This window comes from Archocentrus centrarchus, chromosome 24 (assembly GCF_007364275.1).
Source record: "Archocentrus centrarchus isolate MPI-CPG fArcCen1 chromosome 24, fArcCen1, whole genome shotgun sequence".
NCBI classification, from domain to species: domain Eukaryota; kingdom Metazoa; phylum Chordata; class Actinopteri; order Cichliformes; family Cichlidae; genus Archocentrus; species Archocentrus centrarchus.
The window spans coordinates 7,835,299-7,860,426 of NC_044369.1; the positions used below are offsets into that span (position 1 = coordinate 7,835,299).

The 25,128-nt window shown below is 38.0% G+C and overlaps 1 protein-coding gene across 10 annotated transcripts in view; it reads right to left on the reverse strand.

Annotated features, from left to right (window-relative positions):
- dnmt3aa (DNA (cytosine-5-)-methyltransferase 3 alpha a) overlaps positions 1-25,128 on the reverse strand; it is a 96,817-nt gene that overhangs the window by 16,160 nt on the left and 55,529 nt on the right. For all 10 annotated transcript variants that reach the window (XM_030720925.1, XM_030720924.1, XM_030720919.1 and 7 more), the window contains 7 exons: positions 14,054-14,257; positions 8,359-8,517; positions 5,679-5,786; positions 5,015-5,162; positions 2,251-2,394; positions 2,024-2,068; positions 1,103-1,182 (listed from right to left, as the gene is read on the reverse strand). In XM_030720925.1, coding sequence (XP_030576785.1) covers positions 1,103-1,182; positions 2,024-2,068; positions 2,251-2,394; positions 5,015-5,162; positions 5,679-5,786; positions 8,359-8,517; positions 14,054-14,257 — 888 coding nt within the window. The remainder of the gene's footprint in view (positions 1-1,102; positions 1,183-2,023; positions 2,069-2,250; positions 2,395-5,014; positions 5,163-5,678; positions 5,787-8,358; positions 8,518-14,053; positions 14,258-25,128) is intronic.

Below are 25,128 nucleotides of genomic sequence, written 5' to 3' on the forward strand. Positions count from 1 at the left end.
TGTGAGAATTTGAGACTTTTCTTTTATTAAATATTGTACTTAATATCTTTGTGGTTTGGACTGTTTTTCAGTCAGTGCTGCATGTTGATAGACAAAGGAGTGATTAGTTGCAGTCTTAGAGAGCTTTACACAGAAACCTTTATGTGAAGGATCTGAACATAAGGGAGATTTTTAGTACTTTTTTAGTATTTGTAGTCCATGAGACCTAAAGAGGGATGATATCTCAGAATCACCAATTATGATCTGCCAAAAACATTTTTGTTTTTTTTATTAGCTTTTTGAAATGTAACTGTATTCATGAACAATGATCACTATCTAGAAGAAATCTTGGATTTCTGCTGGCTGCACGAGAAGCCAATGGATATACAAACCTCCAAGAGGCTAAGTCAGCAGAATAGCAAATTAGCTCTCAAATTGTACACTTAAAAACATGACCTGACTGCTCTGTCCATCCGTCCATCCGTCCGTCCATCCATCCATCCGTCCATCCGTCCATCCATCCATCCATAAACTGAACAGAAATAAACTACAGCACTGGCAGCGAGTGGCAAAATAAATATAATCACTTGTGAATTTGCAGGATAACTGACTTTCTGCAGAATTTCTTCCTTGCCTGATTTGCAGCTCCAGTGTTGCCTTATGCTGTTATATTTTTATATTCTTCACAGATCTTTGTCAACCATTCTTCTGATAATATATCAGTTTAAAATGTCTCTTTTTATATAAGTGGTGAATGCGAAGGCCGGGGTCGGTGGAGTTAGCTGATAACCACAGTTGTGATCCTCATCATCGCTCATCCGGGCTTTAGGTTTTGTCAAACCAGCTAATGCAAAGAAAGCCTGGCTAGTTAGAACTTGCGTCATAGTACACCCCTCTACGCAAATGCTTTAGATTACTGTTTATTAATCTAAAGCAGGTGTCTGTGGCTCAGGAAGCAGAGTGGGTTGTCTACCAATCGAGAGGTCAGGGGTTTGATCCCTGGATGGATGGATCCCACGATAACAAACTAAATAATAAACAGAGCAAAAACAATAGGGCCTTCGCACAGTTTGTGCTCGGGCCCTAATTACTGCTCTTAGTCAGAGAAAAGAGGGTTTCTTACCTTACAGCCCTGGCACATTGCTCCTACAAACAGAGGATGCTCCAAGGAGACATTGAGGCTTCCACAGGAGATGCAGATATCTGAAGAAACACAAAGAGACAACACAGACAAGCAAAATTTACAGCATTTATCAGTTTGTTCTACTGCCTGGTTGTATATATTTTGACATCTTGTGAAAGATAAATGCATCTGTTATTTGTCTAAAATGTAAACATGACCAGAACAGTTTCCATGTGATAATACAACTGACAGTTCACACCAGAGAACCAGAGGACTGTAAAATTAGATAAAATCTTATATTAGGTCTGGAATTTAAGCTTCACTGTGCAGCAACTGCAAAAACAAAAAAAGTTTAAGATGTGGGACAATTAAAAAAACCCTAATCAGAAGATGGGAGAGGTAGACTGCTGGAATAAGGTCTCAGCAGATCTGCTCCGCTGAGCTAAGTTGGAACCATATAAGGTTTGTGTGATTAAAATTAATAAATAAAATTAAAATAAAATCAACTCTAAATTTTACTGGAAGCCAGTAAAGAGTAGAAAGACCAGGAGTGATATGCAGTCGCTGGTTGGATGGTCCAATTGAAAGCAGATTATGGAAGACAAGCAAACCCGAATTGGTTTACTGGGTATGCTTAGCAGGCAAAAGCTTAATAGTAGTACTTTACTCTTCTTTATTAGTGGAACTTCGGGAGCGAAACAATGAACCAGATGCTGGTTTAAGGAGATAAAGCATTTTCATAGGATTGTGTCAATCACATTGTCGTGTTATTACTCAACACCGGATTTGTGGTTTGCCTCTGGTTGAAATGAATCTAAGGTTAATCACAACTTAGACAAAATAATTACTAGAATGAAAATAATACAATCCTTTTTTTAGTTTAAAAATATATGAAGGTCGGACAACCAGAGATGCTTTTACCTTCTATATTCCTGGTCTTCTTTTTGATCTCAAATATAAGTCTCTCTGGAAAACAAAACATAGCAGAAAACATGTTAGTTCACATACGTATACATTTAAAAGGACCCACACTGTGCTGAATATTAAATAATAACCATTAACGCGTACCCTTTACATGTTAAAGGGACAAAATAGTAAGAATTTATTATTTATTTAAATTTTCTGTTATTCTGTGTTTGTATTTTTACCTCTGGTCCCTTCGTCGATCACCTCTCTGATCTTTGCTTTCTCGGCTGAGTTCTTTCGTGGTTTCTTTGCAGGTGGAGGTGTGTACGCAGCCTCAGGCTCTGCCCAAATCTCTGGGTACACTTCCTTATATGGATTTTGTTCCTCTGTATGAATAAGGGCATGAAATTCACACTTTTTGTTGGGTAAATATTTACTTGTTTTTAGCCTCTTTACATACATAAAAACACATTCAAATCAACTAAAGCTATACAATGTTGATACAGATAAATATACAGAAGGTTTTTATGGATATTTTTGCTTTCAGTCCCACTTTCCCTGTCAGGAATGCACACACTGCCTGGTGCTTTTATAAATGTCATCAAATGCCAACAGTTTTCTGAAAGGCTTTTACAGCTTCCAGCCTGACATATTTTGGGATTTCTTTCATTTTTTTGCATCAAATCTTTGAACAACTTTGCAACAACTGACTCACTTTCACTGTTTTATTATTGGTACATCTTTTTCTGTTTTTATATTGTATTATATTTTAAAGCAAATCCAAAGACTGAGATGTTAACTGTAAAATCCCACGATATGTGATAAAAACTGCTGAGTCAAGGTTCTCCTATGACCCATGAGGTTAATCAGAGATAGTTTATTTTGACTTCCTGCCATCTTTTTAGCATAACAGTCTGAGAAAATTAGAAAAATTCCCAAAATTGTTGCATTAAATATTCTTGTTAACATCCTGGAAAAACATAACAGAGGCTCTTTAAAAAGGGGTTTTCCTAAATACAAAGAATTTAGAGGATTTGGCCTTTTTTCCTAAAGGAAAATCACATAGGTTATAATAAATGAAATTGTGATTTAAAAACTGCATTTTGTATCTACTTGGGTTATCTTTTTCTAATATTAAGCTTTTTTTGATAATCTGAAACATTTAAGACTGACAAATATGAAAAAAAAAGAAATCACTAAGGGGACAAATACTGTTTCATGGTGCTGTGAAGGTAAACTAAAACTGCAAAGCTGCCACTTTCAGACTTTTTCATTACAATTATATTAGCAGCATTGGCATGCTAGCAGAGTAGCACATAAACAAACCACATTCCTCATTAGATAGTTTATCTATAACACACATGGAAAAAATGCTCAAAATTGCATGTGACATCCTAGGAAAGGAAAATACTAAACCCCAAAAATGAACAAGAGGTAGGATTATGCTGGGCAATCTCAAGGCTAATGGCTGCGGTGGGTCTTTACTGCTATTCAACTCAATTGCAGTGCAGTATGTCGCATTACTGATCGATGTCACATAACTGGCAAGATGATGGCTAATTTAAGTGTTTAAATACTATTAAGGTGGATTATTGTAACCTTTAATCATGTTTTGATTCAGTTATCTAGACCTCTGGAAAACAGCTGCCTAACCCTGATCTGTAGCATCATGCCTTTAATAAATGAATGGTGCACACGGTGATATAATTTAATTCAATTCAATTCAATTCAATTTTATTTATATAGCGCCAAATCACAACAGTCATCTCAAGGTGCTTAATATTGTAAGGTAAAGACCCTACGATAATTACACATAAAACCCAACAGTCAAGAAGACATTTCATAAAGAGGCACACATGGATCCACAGACTTTTTTTTTTTGCTGTTTTCTTTTTCAAGACTGAAGCTCCAGTAATGTACAGTTTGACTTGCTTATCACAGCCTTCATCTTCTACAGTTGTATTTTATGTCCTTGCCTGTATCTAAAGACTTTACACGAGCAGTACTGCAAATGTCATGGTTGTGACCACAAAACACAAAAACGTATTCATCAAGAGGCTTCCTTCAGCTTTTCTTTCTTATAGCTCAAGGATGTCAAACATGAGTAAAAATTGCCATGAAGTCATTCATTCGTCCAGTTTCAATTAAAATATCCTGCTATTTCTTTTGATGCCAGGTTTCCTACAAAAGTAATAACAGATGGAAAGTCAAAAGTATCTTGATTAGTTGTGTAACATATAATTGCTTTTTACTCTACATGTGAAGGTGGGACAGCAGACCCACTGAATGGGTTTTCAGAATGTACTCATTTACATAAGGAGACATTATCGAGATAAGTTTACTGGTCCAGTCCACTTAAAATCAAATTGAGATAAATAAATGAAATGACTTTGACTCTGGTAATGATAGTGGGATCCACAAAGAAGCCCTTGTTCCACTGGCAGCCCATGCTGTAATGCTGCCTCCACCAAGTTTGAGAGATGATGTGATATGGTTTGAATCATGAGGTGTTACTCTCTTTCTCCATACTCTCTCTTCCTATGATTCTAGTTGAAGTTCATCGAAGTTCAATCTGGTCTTCTTGTTCCTGAATGTAGCCAGTGGATTGAACCTTGTTGTAAATCTCTTTGGACCTCATATTGAGAGAGCCACTGAAGTTCAACACTTGGAATGAACTCCAGATCTATTATCTTCTGAATAGGTTGTGAAATTATCAGTCATGAAACTGCTTGTCAGCCACTGAGAATTGGGAATTATGTAAAAAAGATGGTTGTAACTCCTAAATATTTAATGTAATACTTTTGTTAAACCCCTTGAATTAAAGCTGAAAGTCTACACAGAAGCAAAATTATAAAAAATATGTGTCATTATCCAACTACTTATGGACCTGACTATATCTACTGTACACAGCACACAGCATGGCTCCTACAGCTGTAAATAGGTAATCTGCTGTACCCAGTTAACAAAATGATGTAGGTGGTGTTTGTGTGAGAGAACAGGGTATACCCTCTGGAGGGTCCAGTGATTGTGGACCAGCGGGAAGGAAGCCGGTCATGGCCCACTCTATCATCTCCCTGGTCTGAAGATCCACGCCCTCTGCATCATCACTGGCATCACAGGAAGGAACTGGCCTCCCTGCCCGGACGCTGGCCACCTAAACACAAAATACACAAACAATTTAATGATATGCATCAACCAAATGTTCTGTATCACTAATTCGAAATAGAAAAAAATATCTGTTTGTGGTAGTGATGAAAAATAGTATTTAAAGAGGTTCCTGTGATGAGTTGAAATATTTAAAAAAAAACTGTAAATGTAGCTGTATCATACAAAATACAGTGGGTGCCAATGAGACTGCTCTCTCTCACTTTTTCACTGAAAACAAACCCCACACAAAATTATAGATTGCACTGCTATTACCCACATGTTACCACTTTTAAATTGTGGGCAGATCTAGATGAGAACACCACCTCCAGAAATGCAAAACAGCCAACCACGCCGAATGCACAAGAGAGGAACAACTGTTAGACCTGCAGATTTGTATTTTTGGCTTTTTCGGTAATTTGATTTCATCCTGAGAGATTTATCATTTCTAAGTCTATTAACAGAAGATAACCATCTATTAACCATCTACACACTTGGCACAGAGGTTAAATGATGGGTTTGTTACCCGCAGAGCCTCGAAGATGGCTTTCCGGTACATGGACTGTTTGTTGTAGGTTGGTTGGTGGAAGGCAGATGAGAAAGAGCTCAGAGGCATCAGCTTCTCCACACAGACCTACACAATGAAAGAGAAAAGCCATGAATCATCATCAGAAAAGAACAGACCTTGAAATCTTTAATGAACTGTCTTTGGGCACTATAGGAAGAGAGTTTCTCTTAGAGAAGGTGACTTAAAAGCTTGATCTTAGTTTATTTAATTCTCAAAGTTAGAGATTCAAGAGAAGAAAATTTGAAATTGAAGGTCATCTTCTATCAAATCTGAGTGAAAGAACTCATTAAAATTTCTGCTGAGGAACTGTTGATAGTCTACAACAGAAGATAGATGAGTAAAATTATATTTAAAAGGCTATTATTCTGCCATTTGATGTGATCCTGGATCATATGTAAGTTTTCTTTATTATTTCTTTACATTTGTGGCAGATCTCTTTCAAAAAGGATTTCAAAAACCACTGCCTACTGAACAATCAACTTTCTGGAAAACATTCATTCATTTTTAATTTATATAGTGCCAAATCACAACAAACAGTTGCCTCAAGGTGCTTTATATTGTAAGGTAAAGACCCTACAATAATTACAGAGAAAACCCAACAGTCAACACGACCCCCTATGAACAAGCACTTGGCGACAGGGAGCCAATCAAGAGAAGCCAATATGGGAGAAATACGCGCTCTCTTTCTAGTACCCGTCAGTACTCTAGCTGCAACATTTTGTATCAGCTGAGCTTTTAGGACAGCCTGATAATAATGAATTACAATAGTCCAGCCTGGAAGTAATAAATGCGTGAATTAGCTTATCACATCACTCTGAGACAAGATGTTTCTAACTTTAGAAATATTGCGCAAATGCAAAAACGCAGTCCTACATACAGTATTTGTTAAATATGTGCATTGAAGGATATATCCTGGTCAAAAACAACTCCAAGATTTCTCACAGTGTCACTGGAGGCCAAGGTAATGCCATCCAGAGTAAGTATCTGGCTAGACACCACAACTCTAAGACCTGTAGGGCTGAGTACTATAACCTCAGTCTTATCTGAATTTAGAAGCAGGAAATTAGAGGTCGTCCAGCCCTTTATGTCTTTAAGACATTCCTGCAGTTTAACTAATTGATGTGTTTCATCTGGCTTCATGAATAAATAAAGCTGGGTATCATCTGCATAACAATGAAAATGTATGCAATGCTTTCTAAGGTGCCGTTTACACGAAGCCGTTTTCACTGGAAACGGTGTAGTTTTGATGCGTTTCAGCCTTTCGTTTACACGATGGCGTTTCAGAAACGATCCGCGTTTACACGAGGACATGTGAAACGATGAAAACGATGTAGTTCCCATGCCAGGCCACAAGTTGGCGTTGGTTTTCTCTTTGCAAAGTTTGTTTACGCAAGACGCGCATGCGTGGAGTGACACAGTAGGTAGTGCGGCAAATTGTTCATTACTTACAAAACGTTCATTACTTACAAAACGGCCAATGTGAGAGGTTTTGTGTGGACCGATGATGAGGTTGGATCGCTGCTGCACACAACGCTGAATTACAAAACGGTAAAAACACAGGAAAAGCATAAGAAGCACTCGTGAATCCGCGAGTACTGTTTATCAGTTTTTCGCGCACGCGAAAAACTGGCCGTCGCAACCATAGTGCGCATGTGCGAGTCGAGCGTTTTCAAATCACCCCGGTTTCAAGTGTTTACACGAAAACGCAAGCCGGTGCGTTTCTGAAACGCTCCACTCTGGACCCCGTTTCTGAAACACATCGTTTTCACTCTGTTGTCGTGTAAACAGAAGGGCGAAACGCATCAAAACGACACCGTTGTCGTGTAAACGCAAGGCCGAAACGCATCAAAACGACACCGTTTCAAAATGAAAACGGTCTCGTGTAAACGGCACCTAATAATACTGCCTAAGGGAAGCATGTATAATGTAAATAAAATTGGTCCTAGCACAGAATCCTGTGGAACTCCATAATTAACCTTAGAGTGTGAAGAAGACTTCTCATTTACATGAACAAATTGTCGTCTATTAGGTAAATATGATTCAAACCACTGCAGCCTACCTGTAATGCCTACAGTATGTCATGCTCGAATCTCTGCAATAAAATGTGGTGGCAACAGTCAAAAGCTGCACTGAGGTCTAACAGGACAAGCACAGAGATGAGTCCACTGTCAGAGGTCACAAAATGATTATGTGTAACCTTCACTAATGCTGTTTCTGTACTGTGAGGAATTCTGAAACCTGACTGAAACACTTCAAATTAACCATTCTTCTGCAGATGATCAGTTACAGGAAACTAAATGAAAACAAAAACGCAGACTTGACACATTGCACAGACACCTGAAACACAAACAACGAAGACCTGACACGGAAGGGATAACAGACAGACCCAGGATCACAAGAATACAGGGAAATCAGACATGCAAATAAACTGAGAACAAAACTAAGCAAAACCGAGAAACCTGAAACGTAAAACAAAACAGGACTACACAAAAAGAAACTCAGAACACTGGGCCACCGGCCCAAGACCATGACATATAATGATAGTACATTTTCTCTTGACTCTGCTTAGTGCATTTTAAGTTTAGCCACCTTTAAATCAGAATCAGATCAGTGTAGTCATAACACTAATGATACTCACCACAGAGAATTTGCCGTCACCGAACCACATCACCCAACGAGTGCCGTCTGCAGCTCGACTCCGGCCGCTCATCCACCAGGAAACGATCCTGCCAGGCCACCAGGAGAAACCTCGCAGCTTCCCAAACACCAGCGCCCCGATGCCAAAGCCCCGTCCATCCTGTTGGCAAACACACAGAAAACTGACTTCCATCTTATTAAATAGCTGCTAAACTGAATGTTATCAAACGTTAGGTATAATGAAGGAAAATTATACTTAATCTGTTTTTTTTTTTTGGAAAGTAGTTTTAAAGGTCAATGAGTTTCTTAGCTACAGTTTCTAGAGTGTCTTCAATTAAAGACTTTTTAAACCCCCTTTAATATCAAACAGAATATAATTTAAGATATTTTTTCTTTTTTTATTTACTGGGAAACAGGTCAAATAATTACAAAATACAAACAGTTTTATCAGTATTTCACAGAACATGAGCTGGAGGCATTTAGAGATTACTAATCAGGGCCCCCAACTCCTCAGGCCCCTGGATAACAGCTTCTGTATGAAGTTAGTATTAATATCGACTGATAGATATACTTTATTGATCCCATGAGGGAAAATGTTAATTTCTTGTTTGAAAGTCGCAGAGCTCAGTTAAACAACTACAAAAAAAGGGCAAAAATATCCTAAAGACATGGAAAACAACCACAAAAAAATGACCACAAAGAGATGCAATCTAGGAGTTCCCTATAAGAGGAGTGGGGGTGGGGGTCTCAGAGGTAATGCACGTGTTCAGCTCCAAATCCTAAACATTTATTGGCTACTTGGCCTCAACAAATGTGATAAATGTATTTCTTAATATTTATCACTGGGCAAGATGAAGGCGTCTCATCACTGCAATCTTTTTGTGCTTTAGAGAATTACACGCAGCTGTCACTGTTTAGAACTTATTGTAGTTTTTTGCTCTGTATATACTACTGAAAAAATGTATTGTGTTATGTCTTCAGTGCACCTCAGGACCACACCCAACACAAAACAGTTTTTATTTTCTAAACTTTTTTGAAGTAGACAAAGTGCTTGAATCAGGAACAGTTTTCTTGTTAGCTATAGAGCCAAAGGCACTGTAAGGAAGAAAAGGTTGAAAAAAAAAATTGAATTTCAAGGTAACGTAATTCAATAGTTTTTTTTTTTATTTTCTCAACTTGTGTTGTTCTGTTGTTCTCAGAGTTACACATTTAGACAAGAGTTCTGGCAAACTGAATTTTTCTTGTTCACCAAATTACAATAAACCCATGAGGTTAACAAAAACATTTGTGGTTTGGTACAGATTTTTACACCTGATGCAACCCTCCCATTTATCCAGGTTGGGGATCAGCAGAGGGTAGTACACTAGTTTGTGACCTCCACCTGTACAAGGTCAAGTTTGTGTTTTCTCCTGGCTTCAAATTGGGGACCTTTAGCGTCATAGTCCCTGAATCTCAGACCCAGGGTTTGGAGTATACTGAGTTTCAGTTTCCTTTTGGGTTTAAGTATGTGTTATGTTTGAGTTTGTTTCTTGTGTCTTATGAATCTTTAGTTACCTTATGATTCTGGTACTTTGTGTCATTTGCCTGTTTAGAGCTGTTGCTTTAATTTAGTTCTTCATATTATGAGATTTTCAAGTCTTGTTATCTTATATTTTGTATAGCTTCTTTATAGTTTCTTTTCTAGGCTTGTTTTTAGAGTCTTCTATTCCTGCTCACTACCAGGTTTCTGCTTATGAATATTGGCTATTCATATTTAATTCCATGTTTTCAGTTTATTCCTGCCTCCCCTGTGTTCCTCATGTCCTATGGTTAAGTCTCCTGCCTTTGTGCCCTGCATTCTGGGTCCTCACTCCTCACACATCATCTCGTGACATTTCATGTGTCAGGCAAAAGTGCTAACCTCCACTTTACACATATATTAAACTTTCAAGGATATTTATATTGTTTGTATGTAAGGAATCCATAGTGTAGGGGTTGATAGATTCATCTAGCTGGTTCACAACTAGGAGGAAGCGCAAACCCAGCGTTATGCAGGCCAGTCACAGGCTAATGTGCAAGCCCTGCGTGTCCCAAGGTAAAAAAAAAAAAAACATCGGACGCTGCCAAAGTAAATACAATAAAATGTGGCTCCATCTCCTGCAGGAAATAAAGGAGCAGCTGTGAAGGCAAAGTTTTAAGTTGTTGCCACTAGAAGTGTTGTATTTCTCAAGAATTTCTATATCTTGAATCTGGATTATTTGGTACCCCTACTCACTATTTATACACAGTATTTAGAGAAATAATAATAGTACAAGGAAATTACCAAGTACATTAAAAACTGAACAGGTCAAGGACATCAACTCAAAGAAAAACATATTCACACTTCTCTATGTCAGTCAAAAGGGATTAAAATTGATTAAAAGGAATTAGCTTATCTAAATTTTCAAGCTTCTGCAGATTGTTCCACTTCTGTGGAGCACAGTACTTAAAAGCCAGTTTCCAGATCACAGTATTAGCAGAATATTATCTTCAAGGACAAAATAGTCTTAGGACCTAGCCTAGTGTGAAATTGATCTATGGTTTAACAAAGACATGTAAGATACCCAGGAAGCTTGCCAAGGACTACTTAAATAAAATGCAATGCCTTTCTTGTCTCACTGCCACCCAACTTCCTCATATTGATCTTAAAGATGTGTTTTAAAGTCATCCCCAGTTAGAAAGCTAAGAGTAAAATGATATACTGCATCAAGAGATTTTTAAGAATAAAAGCAGAAGTATGTGTCTAAATTAGTAATCTATAACAGAAAAAACACCCACAGCCTTCACTAAACAGCCTTCTTGGCTTGGCTTCTTTCTATGAAATAACACATTTTCTTGAATTTTTTTAAGGACTTAACTTATTAATTGGTTTTTGAAGCACAGCGTTCAATCAAGCCAGAAATGTGTATATGTTATGTATTTATAAGATGTCATTCTTTAGTTTGGTGTAAAAATAGAAGCACTAACATTCATGAGTATAGTAAAGACTTTATGCTTTATCAGTAATTTAACATTAATTAAAGTTGGCTGTAAAACAGCAAGTAACATGCAAGTTAGGAAGTGCGTGGGCAACAGAGGGCACTGTTGTATATAATGTAGCACTGACCTTGTACAGGTGAATTGTACTGCTTCTAACTTTTATCCTTAAGCTAACAGTTACAGTAATTATAAATAAGTGGTCTGAGAATAAAACCCTGTGGCACACCTTTGTTAGCGCCATCAGCCACAACACTTTGCTTTTCAACAATTGAGATAATTTGTAAACCAGTTGTAGATTTTTTTCCTTCAAATCCAATCCCTTTATAGGTTTCCAAAAAACATGATGATTGAGAGCATTTGATATAAAAATAATAGCGCCTTTCAATTTATTGGCACTGTTTGAATTGTGAAGCCTTTTGCTTTCAATGTATAATTTGAGAAAGCACCATTCAAAATAAATGCCATTACTGCATATCACCAGTAAAGCGATGACAGAAAATGACAGAGAGGGAGGAGAAGAAGCAACAAATGTTCCCAGCCAGACGGAGATGAGTCACAGTGGCACTCCCAGAGCTTTCGATTATAACAACATCACATATTGCACATGGATGTTCTAAATGAATCAAGTGTGCCAAGTTTTCATCAAATTGGAGGTGTTTAATATTGTTTTATCACTGTAGGTAATTCTGATCATATTGGCTTAAAAGGTGAGACCGAAACTTGAAGATTATATTTAAAGTTTGAAATTAACCTTTTGGTGAGATTTATTCCATCAGCTCCAGTTCTTAAAGTCTAGAATAAACTCAGATGCTTCAAACTGACCACTAAATCATTTACTTACCCACTGTATATTATTTGCTACACAGTGGACTAACCAGTGAACAGATGCAGACAGCTGCCGATACATGTGCTACAGAATTATACCCCTAATTATTTCTGCCACTAACACAAAGGCAGAACATCTGCACTTTAGCACTGCTACTTTAGTATGTGCTGTAACTGAAAAATCTTACTGGAACATTTAAATACAAATTTATAACACATATCTGTACACGGCTTAGTTTATTTACAATATGCATCACCTAAACTACATCACCGACATAACAGAAACTGCTTCTGTAACGCTGTTTTTTCAATATATAATCTGTGAATCATCCTTTCAAAGCAAAAAAATATATCCAATTCTTTTTAAAGCAGGAGCTTAACATTTAACATACTGGAAGATATTTAAAGTTTAGACTGAGCAACGAAAAAGTCTCTCAAATGTGGAAAGTATATGACATTAGATCATTTTTTTCTACCGATAAGATACAGGTCACAATGCATGGTCTTGGCCAACAGTGGTAGTGTACATCTTCTGCACACATTTTGTGGCACACCGGCCTGGCCCTACACCCACTCCCGCCACATTAAGTTCAGACCAAACCGTTGTAAGTGTGGGTAAAAGTGGGTTTTAAAGCCCTCCAACACTGAGTGTAAATCCACAGTCTGTGAAGGTGCAACTGTTTGTTTCAAATATGGAGGAAACTCCACAAAGTAATGAAAAAATTCAATGGCTTTCATGGAATGAAAAAAAAAAAGAATGAAATAGAAGCATCATGGAAATGTTTAAAATGCCTGAATGAAACTCAGATTTGACAGTAAGTGATGGAAAAGATGTTAACCCATTCATCTGACAGCAGCATAAATCACCACATAACTGAGCTGGCCCTGATGCATCATTTGGTGTGTGCGTGTGACAAATAAAAAGAATTTTAAGGCACACAATAAAGCACTATATGAATGAGTGTGAAGTTAGTCTTGGTAACGCTGCAATAGGCCTAGGTTGCTGAGCGGTCCCCCTATTCACTCTTTCTGTGTTTATACACCACTCTGCATTTAATCATTAGTTACTGTTAATCTTTGGCTCTCTTCCACAGTCTTTTGTCCTGTCTCTCGCCCCTCAGCTCCAAAGGCAGATGACTGCCCTTCCCCGAGCCTGGTTCTGCTGGAGGTTTCTTCCTGTTAAGAGGGAGTTTTTCCTTTCCCACTGTCGCCAAGTGCTTGCTCATAGGGGGTTGTTTTGACTGTTGGGTTTTCTCTGTAATTATTGTAGGATCTTTACCTTACAATATAAAGCCTGGATTTGGTGGGGGTGGGGGTGGGGGTGGAAACTGTGGTGGAAACAATCCCTTCCAATAGCTAACAGCTGAGATTGTACAGTACCTCAGCTCAGCGCAGCGGCAGATGATCAACTGCTAGCTGGAACTCTAGCCTTGAGGCATTGTTATATGGTGCTATATAAATCAAATTCAATTTGATTAAATGTAATAAAGGTACTCTGAGTGCTCAATAATATGCATGTTATAGTTTCTGCGTCCATAAGTCTGCTATTGTCTGTTGTCATCAGATAAGTGAGTAGACGTTCACATGCCTGCCGCAGAGACTTTACATTAAAATGCACCAACATTGTATGCACCCTTCACATGGACCTCAAACAAGCATAAAAGCAATGACACCTCATCTGTGCTGTCTCTGGATTTCCATGTCTGTAACAGAGCATCATTACATCCCCTTTTTGGACACTTTTAAAACATGTTGTGCTGCATCTGGTGGAGTCTCAAGCAAAAAGTACAAATCAGTTCAGCAGCCGCAAGTCTGAGTCATGAACTGGGGGGTTGTCAGGGGCTGGACTGGAAATGACAGCCAGAATCCCTCACCTGGTATTCTATCTCACTGGGTGTGGGCTGTTCTCCCCTGGCGACCGGCTCAGGAGTCACGGCAACCGTCGGAGAGGCGGGGTCTGTGTGTTGTTGTGAAGGGGGAGGAGCTGGGCTGGCAGGCTCCTCCTCTTTCTGAAAGTCAGCTTCTGACAGGTCATCCATCATGTTTATTTCCGCCTCTCTGTAGGCCCGTCGCTCTGCCTGCGAGAGAGGAAGGAAACCTTTATTCCATCTCTTTTATTTTACGAACAGGTGTAGACTTCACAAGGTGACGAAGGGGGAAAGTCCTTCCTACCAAAATTAAAAACAAATGCCTTCCAATGCCTTAATAAAAACAAGAAAGGAGCAAAAGAAAAACTTTTGCTATTTCCAAAATATGAATTATGAGGTACTAAAAACAGATTTTACTGTGGTAATCTTATAATTATTAGCACACACACAGCTGCACAACCTCTCCTCCGGTGCCGAGCACATGCTGGCAGGTTGATAACCATGACAGAAAAAAGAGGATGTGGTCAGATATCAGGACATTTTTTTCTCAAACAGTCTTAAAAACAAGCAGTCTACTTTAGTTCAGAAATGCTGTCAGCTAATTTTCTAACTACACTTCAGAAAAAGCTGTCTGTTCATTTATGTGCATAATTTCTAAAAATCATCAAAAGACAACTGTGTGAGAGGGCTTTTTTGTGAATGTGTGGAAAGTTTTAAACATGAATAAAACAGCCTGATATCAGTCAGACAGAACTGAACTGACTTGTCACACTCTGACTCTCACACAGAGGAAGACAGCAAACTAAATCATATCTACGCATGTCTTGACTCATCAGTGATGATTTTGAATGAGAAATTTTGGAGTTAATTATCATTTGGAAGCAAATGTCAGCAGAGTGTCTGACAGCTTCAATGCATTATATTCTAGCACATGTCAAATTGTGGAGTCTGATTTTGACATTTCTACGAAAAATTGATGCAGAAAAAAAGGTTGAAAATGGTGCACTAAAAATCACCAAAGTCTCTGATGCTCAAAATTTCCTGGCTAGGGATACCCAGTCTGGTGCTTCAAGTGTCGCTCATATTCAGACTAAATCTATGCCCATAATTTTTTGATGTTCTACCTGCCCAAGGCTTTAATCTGCTTCGCTGGTGTGTGAAAATTACAGTGAAGTTGATATCTTCATTTTGAGGTGAGGTGATGCCTGCATTACGACACAGGAGGATAAAATATATAAATAGTGTATCCGAACTAATGGGAAGGTTTAATCAAGTTAAAAACATCAGAAATAAACACACAAAGGGATGCAACACATTGACAACAGTGTTTTAGCTGAAGTGAATATTTCTTCAGCTCCTCACTATGGAAGCCTTTTTTTTCTTTTTTCCTTTTTTTGGTTTTTTGGGGGGGGGTTTTTGTAATTTTTGACCTTTTCTAAGCATATTGACAAGTTAAAATTCACATTACTAACTTGTGCCCTGTGTCAAAATTCCCAACACCAAAACTACAGAATTCACCTTTTATGACTGGCCTTTTGTCAGATTTTCCTTTGGGCAAAACTCCCACACGTACACATATCCTCCTCCACCAGTATTGATATCATTAGATAAGGGATTACTCATTCAAATGTTTCATCAAGTAAAACAACACATTTCGGTAGCTTCTGTGGATTTGCCATTTTGCTTTTGCTATTTTACTGACACTAGAAATGTGAGAAGAAATGAGGTGGAGAATAATACGCAACAAAGGTCACTGACTCAGTGGTTTGTTTGACCAGTGAACAAACACAAAAATCTGCCACTGAATACTGAAAGCAACATTTCAAAACACTGAAACTAAATGAAACAGGACATGTTGGATTTACTAAACAGGCACATCTTCAGAAACTAGAAGATGTTACATTTCAGATGAAGACTGAGACATTTTGGGTTTTTCAGATTTTCTGTTACTCTAACTCTAATACTCGCACACACACAAGCACACACGCAAACGCAAACGCACTCTGACTGTCATGGCCCCAGGGCTTTTTGTGTATTTGGGATTTTCAGTGAATATATTTGAGTTTTGGCTTTCTGTTTGGGTTTTATTGTTCTTGTGTTTGAAGCTTTAGACTCCTGATTTGATGACTTTACTTCTCTAACAGTGAGTTTATTGTCCAGTGTTCCCTTGTCTCTGTCTTTGTGTTTAGCATGTGTCTTTTGGTCATTTCCTGTTTTACAATGAAGGCTTGTCTTCTGTGGTGTCTGATTCTAGTTTTACTTCCCACTTTGTTTACGCCTGTGCTAATTACATCCAGCTGTGTCTCCCACCTGCCGCCAGTTTCCTATCAGCCCTCAGTGTGTGTATATATAGTGCTGTCTCTCTCCTGTCCCATCATGTTGTCTGCTTAGTGCCTGTGAAGCTATAAGTTTACTTCCACCTGTGTCCAGCTGCCTTCTTCCTCATTTCTTGTGTTCATTATGTTATCTGTTGAATAGTGTTTTGTTGTACTTGGTCAACTCTGCACCTTACATTTTGAGTCCACTACACTCCACTCAGCTACACTGCAGCATTAATACCACAGGGTTAAGAATTTAAACACTAAACCTAAACTCAAAAGAGCAAGCTGACTATTAAAGAAAGGAAGCCATGGAGCCTAAAACTTATTTTAAAAGCAGACCACTCTGGCTTATATAAATTATGCATATTACTTAGAAAGATGACTTAAAGACAAAATCTGAACACCGACTGGCTGCTTTGTCAGCTATCATGTTAAAATCTTCCCTGCATATTACTGTCATTGATCATATCTGGCATGCCTGCGCCTGTCCAGGACATCATCTCCTTCTGAGTATGTGTGTTTCCCATCTATGATAACCTTTTTTGTTTTATTTCTGCTCATCAACGGCAAAACACTGTCCTTCGAGGAGGTCTCATAACTGATGCCTTTTGTGGTTCTTTCCAGCTAAAGTGGTGGCCGCTCTAGATCAAGGCTCTGGTGCCCTGAGCTGCAGGAACAATCCTTTAATTGTTCCTCTAAACAGGAAGTGAGTGGGGAGAGAGGGTGCGGTGGGGAGGGAGTTCATTGAGTTCAACTCAGGAAGGAGAGAGAGGGAGAGAAGACAAAGAGCAAGAGAGTAAATAGGATTATATCATAAAACTGGAAAATACAGCACAGACAGAACGAAAGAGCAGCACTTTGAATGGCAGTCAGGAAAACAGGGAGAAGATCCAGGAGCTCAGGTTTTCAACTTAAAATCGACTTCATTGCACCACAGTAGTGATGATTTACAAAATAATGCTGTAAGAAAACATGTCTTGTATTCATACTTTCCCTGAAGTACAAATGTTTTTGCTGTGCACATGTACCTAAAGAAATATTTTAACATCCTGTTTTTAACTGAGAGTTTAGGATCAAAACAGCTCTCATGTATGCTAAATATGAATCTAAAGCCAAGCTAAGCTGCGCTCAGACCACCACAAAAACACAAAAATTTTGTGAATTGTGAATAAATGTTTTATTAGTGAAATGGAGGTGGACTTAAAAAAAAAACAAAAAAAAAACCAACCTATAAACTGCAACTTAAAGGGGACCTAATATACAAATTTCCATCTAAATATTTTTATTCTTGCACTCACAGACTGGCCACCAGGGGGCGATGCCTGTGGTTGCAAAAAGACATGGTCGTATAAAAATCTATGTGCAACAACCCCTCGGCTCCCTTGATTTATGACCTCAGTAAACACTTTCCGGATTGACTTTATGGGCTCCATCACAAGTTTCATGTCTTACTGAACAGAACATGATGTTAATTTTGTAAATTACAGCCCCCATTAGCGTTAAAAAGGCGGATAAATCAGGGTATGGTTTACCGTATGATTGAAAAGTCGCCACCATATGAGAGTGCAATCTTCCTCGATTTCTCAGTTAGACCCTCCCTCCCTCTTTCAAAGCACAAAGTTTGTGATGACTGTAATACTCAGCTCTAGACTTCAATAAGAAAGGTTTGATGTCACGGTGGCTAAGCATATCTTTTATAAACACTCCACACTTGGGAGCTACTGGTCTAACTCTGCATGATTCAAAGTTCATAATTTATCTTCTTCTGGGCCTTGATGTTGCTCCTTCAGTTCATTCTCTGACACACGATGTTTTATCTCCACTCCCTTTAGAGACTAAAGGTTAAGAAATCAAGAAATGGAGACCCTAGAGGACAAGAAATGTGAAGTAAAAGTGAGATGAAAAGAAAAAAACTCAAAAGTGGACCTAGCTACATATTTTCAGTCTTGTACTCTGCCTAAGTAGCTTTATATGACTCATAGATCAAAATAATCCTAATTTATTTTAAACTGGGCATTATTTGAGTTCATTATTTGTCTCTTACTGACATCATACATAGCCAAGAACAAAAAAAAAGTAAAAACTGAGTGTTTACAGCAGTCTGAAACCTGAACTTTTGGCTCACAGGGATTACATGAACATACGCTGACCTCATTACTTCAAACTTTAATCACATTTAGTATGAGCAGCCACAACTGAAACAAGATAGAATTTTCCTTTAAAATACTGCACAGGCACACACTGGCCTCCAAACTGTAGTGAAATAGAAGTATAAATAAATACTAGAAGGAGACTTGGAGACCACAGGCCTCCACAAAGACCAATTTTAAACAAAGTAATCCAGGTCAGCACCAAAATTGTAAAGGTTCTTCCTTTTTTCCATGCTACACCTCTGCCTAAGTTCATTGAAAACTGGTTATTTTTGCATAATTCATAACATTACAACATAAAACCATTACCTCCACCAAGACTCATAATTGTGCATAAGTATGGTATTTCGTAAGCGTAGTGCCCACCTGTGATTATCAGTAATAGCTACCTGCAGAAAATCAAACTTCAGTGTTGAAAGACTGAAAGCTCTCAGCTTAAAAAAAGGAGAAAAAAAAATAACCATAAACTCACTCCTAGAGATTCTTCTTGACCTAAAAACTTTTTTAACAATAGGGAGAACCATTTGTTTGTTACTTGAGCTGATGTGGAAACCAAAATGTAATGAAACCAAAGTGTGAAGCGAAGACATTCTGCTGCATTCCTCTAAAAAGAAACAAGGGAGAAGAATGGTGAGGGCTACTGATGGCATAAATTCACGTGGGGGAGACGGTTTGTGACAGTGTTCTCCTGAGTTTGACCCCGAGGTGAGAAGGTTGCTTTTTCTCGCTCCTGTTGGCCTCTGACCTCATAAAATCCTGATCAGCCTGTTACATGGATCATAGACAAACCACACACACACACTCACTTACACAAAGTGAGGAAATCTCCATATGTCTTCACTGGTTCCTAAAACATCTGAGAGGCTTAAAAAAAGCCAATTTTTCCTTTCTGCAGTTACGCAGCAGCTAATTTTATCTTTCTTTTTTTTCTGTTTCTGCCTGTGCAAATGTTTTGTGCACTAAAAGTAAAGTATGCATGCTGTTCATAATGACCCTCTGTGATAATCCAAGTCCTTTACAATGTCTGAATAAAGCTTCCCAGGCCTGTTCAAATATAATTTAACAATGTAACTGGACAGGGCTTACATATTTTCACATTAACCAGTTATTATTGTGTCAATCTGAGGTGTGTGCACTCAGTCTGAGAACACCAGCACCACCTGATTTCCAGTCCTCTGCATAGTTATCAGATTCCAAATCTTTGCTCCAAGGCTAATAATGGGAACTCTGATGAACTCTGTTGCATTAGCAACGGATCCAAAAGGATCCAAGCTGAATTTTGCTTAAATAAAGATAATCACAATAACATCAACTTAAAAAAAAAAATTCCTAAAAAGAATGGGGGTTGACCAGGTTGCCTGCCCCACAGTTTGAGAACCACTGATGTAATTCCAGAGTGACTGGGCTCTGTGGGGGCCACACCATCTGGTGCAGGATGATTTGTTCCTTGTGTGGCTGAAGATAGATCTTTATGTCTCTGGCTGTGTGTTTGGTGCCATTGTGAGGCTGCAGAATGAATCTGGAGCCGATCAGGTATTTTGTCTCCATAAAACAAGCTCCTATAACCTCTGCACAGTCTGTGTGAGTGCATGCTGCATGAACCATAGTTTAACATTTTTAACATACACGCATGTCACACTTATTTACATTTCTTCCATCTTTGTTTGGGCATTCTTGCCATTTTACTCTAACAATGTAATTTACTTTTTAGCCACAATAACAATCTGCTTTAGGGACAGACATGAAATGTTGTACAGATACAGCAGGAATGAGTCCAAAAACAAGTCTTGAAGTCAAAGGTTTTTAGGTTAGATGCTGGGAGGAAAAAAAGGTCAGTTGTTAACACAAGCTTTAGATATTTTTATGTTTTGTTCTACAACATAAAATATGCAAATATAGCAATCATGAATTTTGGAGCTTTTATGCATCCCACAGAAGGTGATTGCAAACAAGTGGCTAAATGAGACTACAGAAGCTGATTTTCAATGTCATCAAATCAGCCACAAAGTACTAAACAATGGAGTCCAATGGTTTTGTTAGGTAATAAAAAGCCTTTAATATCTGTTTAAAAAAATGGAGACAAAGCAAGTCTAGAGGGCAAAAAAAAAATAAAAAAATAAAGCTGGTCTGTAGTCTAATATCTAAGCTTAGAAAGGTTCCTAACTGAGTGAAGTGATCCTGAAGTATCTGCTTGTCAGGCACAATAAGAGGTCTAAATGCTAAGGAAAGGTGTTTCAGTCCTTCCTTTGTTACCTCATTTGGCAGAGGATACACGGGACCATCATTATGAAAGTAAAGGAGATAATGATATCCCAGAAATCAGACTGTTTATGAAAACAACATAAGTGGCACAAATAACATAATTTTTACACTTCATGCCATAACCTACTGATATATTTTGAACCTTGAATCACAGGCTGCTAAAATGACGAAAATTAAGCTGCTGAGATAAAATCTACTTTTTTTTTAAGTTGTTGCCTTACATGAAGAACATAGGTTTATACATCAAATGATCTGAGGTATACTGAAATAAATTAACTGAATGTAAGGTATTTGGACAATAAGATGGATGAGCTCAGTGAGATAATTACACCATGAGTGTAGTTTGATGTGTTTCATAGAGACGTTGCCACACACACAACTCTTCGCCACCCTAATTGGCTTCAGGACTTTTCAGTTAATCTGAGCAGTTAGAAGAAATGTGGAAGAACTCCACTTGTTGCAATTTAAACATGGTGTAGAATAGTGTTGTGCAATATCACAATACTATACTATGACTGAAGTGTGCCAATTCCAGAATCTTTTTTTAATCTTTTAGAAACACAGCAGAGACAATGAAAATCTGAACTGTTCACACCATCTAAAGAGAGAGCCCAGAAAGGATTTTAGAAATTCACCATGACTTAACATTCGGAAGATTTCGCATATGCAGACCCAGCATATAAAGATGTCCATGTGATGGACCACGACTATGTAACCCCTGTGATCCAAGATACCAACACTGGAAAACCAACACTGGATCCCACTGATCCTTCACTGTACTCAGAGGGTAGAACAGGGAAAGAAAATGAAGATCAGTGGCTGAAAGGCTAAAGAGTATCCAGGAACAGCTGGACAGAACTGCGCATCATAAAAACAATGAAAAAACACAGATATGAGTTCTGTAAGAGACTGAGAACTCAGAATATGCTGAAATTAAACCCCACAATTGTGGAGAATAAAAAAATTGAGGATTTACACCAAGTTAAAAGAGAAAAATTAAAGATGCATTCAAGTGAACCTTATCATCTGTACATCTGTCATCGCTGACAACATTGCACAAGAAAACTTTACAATCCAACAAATTCCATTCTTTAATACTCCCCCAAAAAGATTTAATCTGCAAACTTCCGCGTGTTCTTGTACGTCAAGTGATTTTACATGTTTTTTACTGCAGTATTTTTGACTATGAGATGATAAACTCTTAACAGCAGTATCATATAACTGTGATAAAATTTTTATCCTGTTTTATCTCTATATTCTAAATTTTACCCTGATCTCATCTAAACTTTGTTGCTGTTGTTGTGCAAGAAACTCAATCATTACATGGAGCATCTGGACCGGATCATCTCATTAGAGGACTTGGAGCTGACTCGTGCTGTTGAGTGAAATCAGCCAAAGCCAGTCCTGCTTACTGGATGAAACTGTGTTTGTTGCCTGGCAACCTTAGCGGGTTGAACACTCGACCAGGAAGTTTTTTTCAGGGACGAGGATGACTCAGTGGTGACAGGCAGATATGCATTCATCACCTGCTTGGGTTTCTGTGAATGCGGGGCTCTGGGCTGAAATAACCTGCAGGGTCAGCTTCATGCAAACAGCAGTGTGTAAAAACCACAAAAGGAAACATCACTTATATTTAAACTGTGGCTGCAGTGAATACACAAAATAACTATTAATCTGACAATATTATTTGCAGCTTTACAAGGACTTTAAAGCACAAATCACCTTTACCATCAGTGATATTCACAATACCGTATTACCTATTTGCTCTGCAAATAAAACACAGAAACCTACCAATGCGCTTTTACTCACAACACAATATCTCACCACAGCTCTTTCAGAGGCATATTTACATGCAAATATTCTGACAACAATATCCTACCTCCTGCCAGTTTGGTCCCTCACCACAAAAGAAATCACTGAACCAATAGCAAGACTACACAATAGAGCTTACATGATTCATGGCAACTTTCCCTCCCTAACTCACCACTGCATTGCACTCTCACATTCTTGTGCCCTGACTTTTCAGAATTACACAACTATTCAAGCCAATAAAATTTTACTTTCACATTCAAAATAATATCTCCTCTTCAGCACTTACTGCTGTGCATCTGAGGCACTTTTACATGCAGAAATTTCAGTACAAAACAACTACAGTCACAAGTGGGAGTGTCAAACAAATATTTTAAATTTGAACATATACTGGAATATTAAAAATAAAAACACACAAAACAAAATAAAGACCTTTACGAGAAAGACGTAGATAAGCATACCGCCAAAATAGCAAAACACAAGTGGAAAGATATTAATAATGATTTCAAGTAATATTTTGTTTCCATATGTTTAAATAATGGTCAGCTTTTAACAGTAAGCAAATTCAATACATGCGCTTGTTAATGGTTGTAGCTTGTGTCAAAAATAAAAATAAAAAATCTTAAAAATACAGAACTCTCTGATGAGGGCCAATGAGGTGAAACTCGATTAGTTCGACTGTAAGATTTTTATGAACAAATTACGAGTTCAAGTATTGATACATACACTAAAAACTGAAATAAGATCTAGTATTACATTAGAGCAAAAGAGTTTTTCACAGACGTACATATTAAGTTCATGTTCATGGACACAAATTGTCATGTTTTTTTAGTGTCAGTTAACAAGATTCTGAAACTGATCCATTTCGAAGGAAAAGTGTTTTGTGTCTGCAGCACATTTCAACTCTGCAGAAAAATCTCTTTTATGTCACTCGGACCCTGAAACCCCCAAGATTTTTCCCTAAGACTTACTTTATCAATAAAGATGTGAAACCCCTGTGCTACAGCGACCAAAACATTAAACACAAACTATGACAAAATAGCTCAAATAAAGTAGAACAGCTCAATAACAGAGACTAATTTGTTGTTTAAGAGAAAGGGAAAAAAATGGCCAGTCGACTCATGTCAAAGTAATTAAGCACCCAGAAAACTGAAAGGTGTATGTTTAAATTTCTGAAATGTGTCAAGCTTCGTGCCTGGATAACTTCGCGCACACACCCTGTCAGATTAGTTTGCATGAGTGTGGATAACATTAGCAGTGCTAGCAGCAGCAGTCCTTCTTTCTTGCAAGCCAGCTTCCACACAGCTGTGCTTCATGTGGTCATACATCACTTCGATTGAGTGGTTTTATGTTAGTTTATTCTGACACCAAGTACTGCAGAACAGTGCCGGTTAGCATGGCTGTTATCTGCTTTCTTTCTCCTTGTTCGTTTATAACTTCCCATCACAGACAGAGAAGGAGGCGCTCTCTTAGTGGATGACGGTGTCCTAGCAGTTTTGAATCAACACATAACTGCTGTTGTAAATGAAGTCTAAATATTAGGAACTTAATAGGTACAAATCTAAAAAATAAATGCTGGTGTAGTGGTACGAGGTGGTAAAGAGTTTCTGTGTCAGATGTAGAAGAAAGTGTTGCTGCCTGTCCACCAAGTACGTTTTCACCCTTCAAAAATGTAAAACATTAATTCTGTGAACATGGACACAAATCTGGAGCACGAAAAAAATTGCAAATTTGTGTTCAAAGACATGAATCAACAGAACAGGGGTTGTGACTATTTCAGAAACTCCTCTGAGACTGCTGGAAGGACACACTTCCACCCACTGACTCAAATTATAGATAGTCTAATTCTTTTAATTTATGTTGTCTCCAATGATCTCCTGCATTTGTTTTGCTCTTGTACGGGCTATTTTTTTTATGTATTGTAATATGGCTGTAACTTTTATGTCATGCATGACAGGAAGCTGCTTTGTAAACCAGTTTTAATGGAGTTAGGAACGTTAAATGCAATTTATGCAATAAAATGCTTGAAAATACATGAAACAGATTATTTATGGAGATTCTGGTCAGCCTTTAAATACTTCACATTACCTGGGGCCACTACAATCAGGTGCCACATAAGGATTCGTCTTTTGTTTTCTGCCCACACAACTGCCAGCCGACTCATGCAGCAAACCCGTTTTTAATAATCTGACTCTACATTACGACTGAGGGCAAGTTTAAGTTCTCACATATTGTTTTACAACATATAACGTCAAATTATTTATGCTGCACTCATTAAAAGTGTGATGACTGTGAGGTTTGAAATTACCTTCCAACCTATAAAACACATGGTAATTAGGCCAGTTGGCAGCATTTATGCTGGAAGATTTCCACTTTGCTGGGGCTCCTTCAAGCTTCTACTCTACTGCTACGCTGCAGAAGATTTTCCAGGTTCACCAGCATGTTTGGACACAAAGTTCACCACAAAAATACGTACTTTTTGAACTTCATATCAACGGCTCCTGTGAGTCTTTTTGTCAAAGAGAAACTCCTCAAATTC